Source organism: Limulus polyphemus, unplaced genomic scaffold (assembly GCF_000517525.1).
Source record: "Limulus polyphemus unplaced genomic scaffold, Limulus_polyphemus-2.1.2 Scaffold1756, whole genome shotgun sequence".
Classification (NCBI taxonomy): Eukaryota; Metazoa; Arthropoda; class Merostomata; order Xiphosura; family Limulidae; genus Limulus; species Limulus polyphemus.
In genome coordinates, this window is record NW_013667366.1 from 126,537 (window position 1) to 132,774 (window position 6,238).

Genomic DNA, 6,238 nt, shown 5'->3' on the forward strand with positions numbered 1-6,238 from the left:
TAATGAAAGAAGCTGCCCTCCTAGTGTCCTTCCTTTTCACGACACGTGGGCAATTTTTGGGGCAAATATATAGAATAATTGCTAGAGCGGAAGATAGAAGATACAGGAAGTGTCTCTCTTCCAAACATACCTTTGGTTAGTTGATTGTTATTCAGAGGAATTTAATATGCGCTACATTATCCCACACCCACTGTTCCGGAATACTCCTAGATTACTAAGTGGCGCGTCGGTATAAGGAAGAGAGAAAAACAGTTAGTTCATTCGTCCACGTTTAGGTGTGGAGAGCCACGTGCCACGTGTCTGTATCTGTGAGTGTGTATGTGTGCACCTAGACTGCAGGCGATGAAGATAGAAGGAGGAGACGCCTTCCAATTTGTCAAACACGAGGAGTGGTAGGTCGGGCGAGTTTATTGGTTGCATCAACTGGGTTCTGGGCTATATTCATGGCTGGAATCGACTTGGACGTGTCACCAAGAGAACCCGTCTTCAAAACGCTGAGTTCTGACCGATTAGCATATAGACAATTATCTCAAAGCAATACCTTTCTAAAAAAAGCATTGAAGATCACGTTGTCTTTTAAGTTATCCAGCAACTATAACGCTCAGTGAATTTCCATTCACTAATAAGCATTACCAAAACTGGGAGTTTTTAAAATAAGAACAATTTTGTTCTTCAACTCCAAAAGACATGTTTGGTTGCTATAGTAATTATTACAAATTCTTTCTGCTGGTTGCAGTGGGCAGTTGGTGCTGTGGTCAGCCCTTGCAAGCATTTACTAATGAATACTTCACGAAAGATGTAAGATACATGACAATACCTACACCTTTTCCTATCAGAAAAGTGAACGAATCGGAAGTAATTAGCATCCAAAGAGGAACCCTGGCCAACAATCGTACATTAGTGACCAACACAACTCTGTCAGATCTGATGAACGTAGCCCGAATGAAGCAGAAGAAGAAACGTGAAAGGTGAGTCCTTTGTATTTTTATCGTAGAAATCGTTTTGTATTTTTAGTTTACTATATGGATCTAGGACTAATCGAAACCTCCTAAGTTGGCCGAAATTTGTGAGATATTATTGGGTTTACGGCCGAAAACATCGTAAACAGCGAGGGTACTCAAATGATGAAACTTGGCTGCCATTCTAATCTTTATAAGTAAGAACGTAAGAAAAGTATATTGAATTAGCTATAATCGTTACTAGGTTGATTTCTGATTTTTGGTCTAAGTAAGTGGCTCTCTTTGATCAGAAGTTCATATTAATTGACTTCTAGTAGCTGTCTATATATGTATCTATCTATAAATACTGAAGCTTTTCCCGACTAGCCATTAGATATAGTAATAACAGAGCTACTAGGATTGATTTCAAAAAGAGAAAGTTTTTTTTCTTCTTAAGAACGTGTTTGAACAGAGGGAGAAGGGGCGTTTGATTTAACTTTAGAGGTGCTTCTTCAATAGAAAAGTCTGTGTTTGGTTTCATTTGAGTGAGTGCTTTAGAAGGAGGACATATATTTTCGACTTATTTTAAGAAAGTATTTGAATAGAGGAGTTTTAATTCACTTGAGTGAGGGTTTTAAAAAAATAGACTTAATTTTCGATTTTCCTTAAGGGGTGCTTCAACCGAAGGTTCTGGGTTTAATTTCACTTGAGTGAGGGTTTTAGAAGGGGAATAAAACTATCGACTTTTCCTTAAGGGGTGCTTCAACCGAAGGTTCTATGTTTGATTTCACTTGAGTGAGGGTTTTAGAAGGAAGTCTTTGTTTTGTGATTTTTGTTGGAACTTGTTAGATTATAGGTTTTAATGGGAGCATTTGAGTATTTTGTTGGAACATGTTATAGCATAGGTTTTAATGGGAGCATTTGAGTATTTTGTTGGAACTTGTTATAGTATCGGTTTTAATGGGAGCATTTGAGTATTTTGTTGGAACTTGTTATAGTATAGTTTTAATGGGAGCCTTTGAGTATTTTGTTGGAACTTGTTATAGTATCGGTTTTAATGGGAGCATTTCAGTATTTTGTGGTGGAATTCGTTTGGGCGAGATATAGCAGGAGTTAATTGAATGTTTTTAAGTATTTAATAGAATATCCTCTTTTTACACAATTTTTAGTTAAGACAAATCGTATCTTAGAAAAACTGTTATTCAAATTAAAATTGATTTATGGATCAAAAACACTGCAGGGTGTCAAAAGTCTGGAACCATGGTTGATTTTGCAGCTTTTCTTAATTTCAGATACGTGACTGATTATGGCGCTGTCAAAGCACGAGAAGGTTGAGTTAATTCTGTTGTTAATCCAAACTTATTTCGAATTACAAGGACAGCACTTGATGTCTTGTAGGTATGTTTGCTGAGGAGAATCATGATGGAATAACGCTATCTCTGCTGTTATTTGACTGACTGGCTATCATTAATTCTTCCCATTGATTTACATTGTTATCATTAATTCTTCCTATTGATTTACATGGTTATCATTAATTCTTCCCATTGATTTACATGGTTAGCCTTAGTTCTTACTTTCTGCGTTACTAGTACAACTTATAACATGACTTTAAGTTCAAATACTCTGTTTAAGTAACGAATATTTAACAGAAAAAGATATACACCTGCATGAAAACTTAATATTTCTAAAGTTCAAGCTATTAATGCACCAAAATAACTGAAATATAATGTTTCAGAATGTAGCTGGCTATAAGAATTGAAACATTTAAATTGCTGGTTTGTTTAAAATTCTGGATATTATATAAACTACTCAATTATTTATATATTCCTCCCTAATTTTGGAGTGATAAATTTGAGGGTAAACAGTTAAGGAGGGGCACCCATGTTCAACATTTGTGACATGCTCGTTCGTGTTTGTTTGTAGTTAAGCACAAAGCTACACAATGGGCTATCTGTGCTCTACCCACCACGGGTATCGAAACCCGGTTTCGTGCATTATAAGTCCGCAGAATTTCCATTGTGCCACTGGGGGGGGGGCACGATTGAAAATATTGTTTGTTTGTAGTTAAGCACAAAGCTCCACAATGGGCTATTTGTGCTCTGACCACCACGGGTATCGAAACCCAGTTTCTGGCGTTGTAATTCCGCAGACATGTCGTTCTCTTGTCTGCCCAAATAATGAGATTTTCCGGTCACTCTTATAGAGCACCAAGACACCGAATTGTGAAGATCATTTTTGTGGCAACGGGTCACAAACCATGGATATCTCGACCTGACCTTAGCTCTAATTGTTTGTTGGGTATTTAAATTTTCTGACTGAACTGAACTTTGGTCACTGACAAAAGAGTAGCGCACATCTTAGTGTTGCAATAACCTTTGAAATGTACAGCAGTGTTTAATGCACTAAAATACAACTTCTATAATCTTGTACAACGTTTTTAGTTGTCTTTTATTCATTTAAACAGAAATCATGTTTGATATGGCAGGCTGTTTTTACATCTACTTTTTCCCTTTTCAGTTTTTAGCAAATTCGAGCCACATATAAATATTTACTCAAAGAGTCGGTGTGAATAGTAGTGCTATGCTTGTCACTTACAACTAGAGGAGGTTTTTACTTCGTATTCGGGGGAGGGGGGCACATCGGGTAACAATGGGGTCGATGAAGTTAAAAAAAAAAGTTTCGACAGCGAATAAGTTGTTGAATTATGTGTAAAAATCACTTGAATTTTGAACGAAGTGCCAAAATTAAGACCCATTATTATAACTAGGGCAGTAGTGAATTCAGTTTTTGACTCTCGGGAAAATGTATGTGGAAAGTATTAAGAACATAGAGAATTTGATAAGTTAAAAATATCTGTCGTTCAATACACAGTATTATTTGAAACAGACGAAAGTAAAAACTACCCCTCGTTGTTAAGTTTCCAAAAATTATCATCGTATGTTGCTTTTAAAAGAAAAATTTACTTTATCTGTGATTACCTTATTCTACATTTATTTTTATCTAATTACTCTGCGAAAGTTCAGACGTTTAATTTTTAAAACTACACTATTGTGCGCTAACAAATTTACTTTATCTATGTTTACCTTATTCTACATTTATTTTTATCTAATTACTCTGCGAAAGTTCAGACGTTCAATTTTTAAAACTACACTATTGTACGCTAACAAATTTTCCACTTATCGGCTTTTTCACTTAAAACATTCATGTTAGAAAGTTTCCTTTTATTGACTAATCAATCATTACTTTCAAAACTAAATCGAACTCATTCAAGAGGTGTAATAATTCTAATAACAAGCCGGCTGGGTCATCAGCGGATTATAGCTTAATGTTGCTATATGTTTTTAGTATCGTATCGTGAATCGTTTATACTACTGTATCGATACATCGTCTGATACGATACATGTATCTTCACGAAATTTGACAAGCTTTCAGTAAACACTATAAGTTTTTTGCACAGAAACAATCATAATTTCTAATAAAGTATTTCTGCTAAAAATTAATGATTTAATAAAGGAAGATGAGTATTGAGTACTACATGTTGTCTTCATTTATTTTATCAAAAACATTACATGCAAAGTAATATAACAAATTAACAATAACAAAATAGATATACACATACTAACTTTGTTTTATTTTACTTCTCTTGTCAGCTGACATTTAGTTGATCAAACCTGAGAATTTAAAAAAATCACTGTAAAGTGTGAAATACTTAAATAAGACAATGTTAGTAATATAGATAATAAATTACAGACAAGACTGTTAAACTTTGTAACAAACCGTTGGTAAAACTTGTGTATCTAGATACGTGTCGGTATCCACTACTATGATGAGATACGCACCCCTATTAACTGTATCTAGTTTCGTATCGTATCCACTACTATGATGAGATACGCACCTCTATTAACTGTATCTAGTTTCGTATCGTATCCACTACTATGATGAGATACGCACCCCTATTAAAAACAATCTCGAACGAATTATACATGTATCAATCAATGCACATAATACTTCATAAATACGAATCGTATACTCCAACTTTTTAGTATTTCAGTCACTAAATAAAACTAACGGATTTGAAAATATAGAAATCACCGCGAATAATAAAAACTACGTTATTATCAAAGTACATTCGGGATGACCAGCGAGCGATGTAGGTATAGTTGCACTGGCAAGTACACGATGTAGGTGTAACTGGAGTGGCTTGTACTAGATGTAGGTATAACTGGAGTGGCTAGTACACGATGTAGGTATAACTGGAGTGGCTAGTAAACGATGTAGGTGTAAATGGAGTGGCCAGTACAAGATGTAGGTATAACTGGAGTGGCCAGTACAAGATGTAGGTATAACTGGAGAGGCTAGTACAAGATATAGGTATAACTGGAGTGGCTAGTACACGATGTAGGTATAACTGGAGAGGCTAGTACAAGATGTAGGTATAACTGGAGTGACTAGTACAAGATGTAAGTATAACTGGAGTGGCCAGTACAAGATGTACGTATAACTGGAGAGGCTAGTACAAGATGCAGGTATAACTGAAGTGGCTAGTTCGAGATGTAGGTATAATTGGACTGGCTAGTACACGATGTAGGTATAACTGGAGTGGCTAGTTCAAGATGTAGGTATAACTGGAGTGGCTAGTTCGAGATGTAGGTATAATTGGACTGGCAAGTACACGATGTAGGTATATTTGGACTGGCTAGTACACGATGTAGGTATAACTGGAGTGGCTAGTTCGAGATGTAGGTATAATTGGACTGGCTAGTACACGATGTAGGTCTGGTTGTACTGGCTAGTACACGATGTAGGTCTGGTTGTACTGGCAAGTACACGATTTAGGTATATTTTAAACTGGCTAGTACACGATGTAGGCATAACTGTAGTGGCTAGTACAAGATGTAGGTATAATTCGACTAGATATTACACGATGTAGGTATAACTGGAGTGGCTAGTTCAAGACATAGGTGTAGTTGTACTGGCTAGTACACGATGTAGGTCTGGTTGTACTGGCAAGTACACGATGTAGGTATAATTCGACTAGATATTACACGATGTAGGTATAACTGGAGTGGCTAGTTCAAGACATAGGTGTAGTTGTACTGGCAAGTACACGATGTAGGTATAGTTGTACTGAATAGCGCGTTATATGGGTATAGTTGGACCGACAAGCACGTGATGCAGTATAATGGGACTGACACGTGCGTAATGTATGTGTTGTTGGAATGATCACTTTATGTGCTTGTTTGTTTTTGAATTTCGCGCAAAGCTACACGAGGGCTATCTGCGCTAGCCGTCCCTAATTT

General features: G+C 36.2%; 1 protein-coding gene across 1 annotated transcript in view; it reads left to right on the top strand.

Moving 5' to 3' along the window:
* The first annotated feature begins 274 nt into the window (after positions 1-274).
* Positions 275-6,238, top strand: part of LOC106464839 — a 29,424-nt gene continuing 23,460 nt past the window's right edge. Inside the window, exon 1 of the mRNA XM_013924995.2 lies at positions 275-968. Coding sequence (XP_013780449.1) covers positions 688-968 — 281 coding nt within the window. The 5' untranslated portion in view covers positions 275-687. The remainder of the gene's footprint in view (positions 969-6,238) is intronic.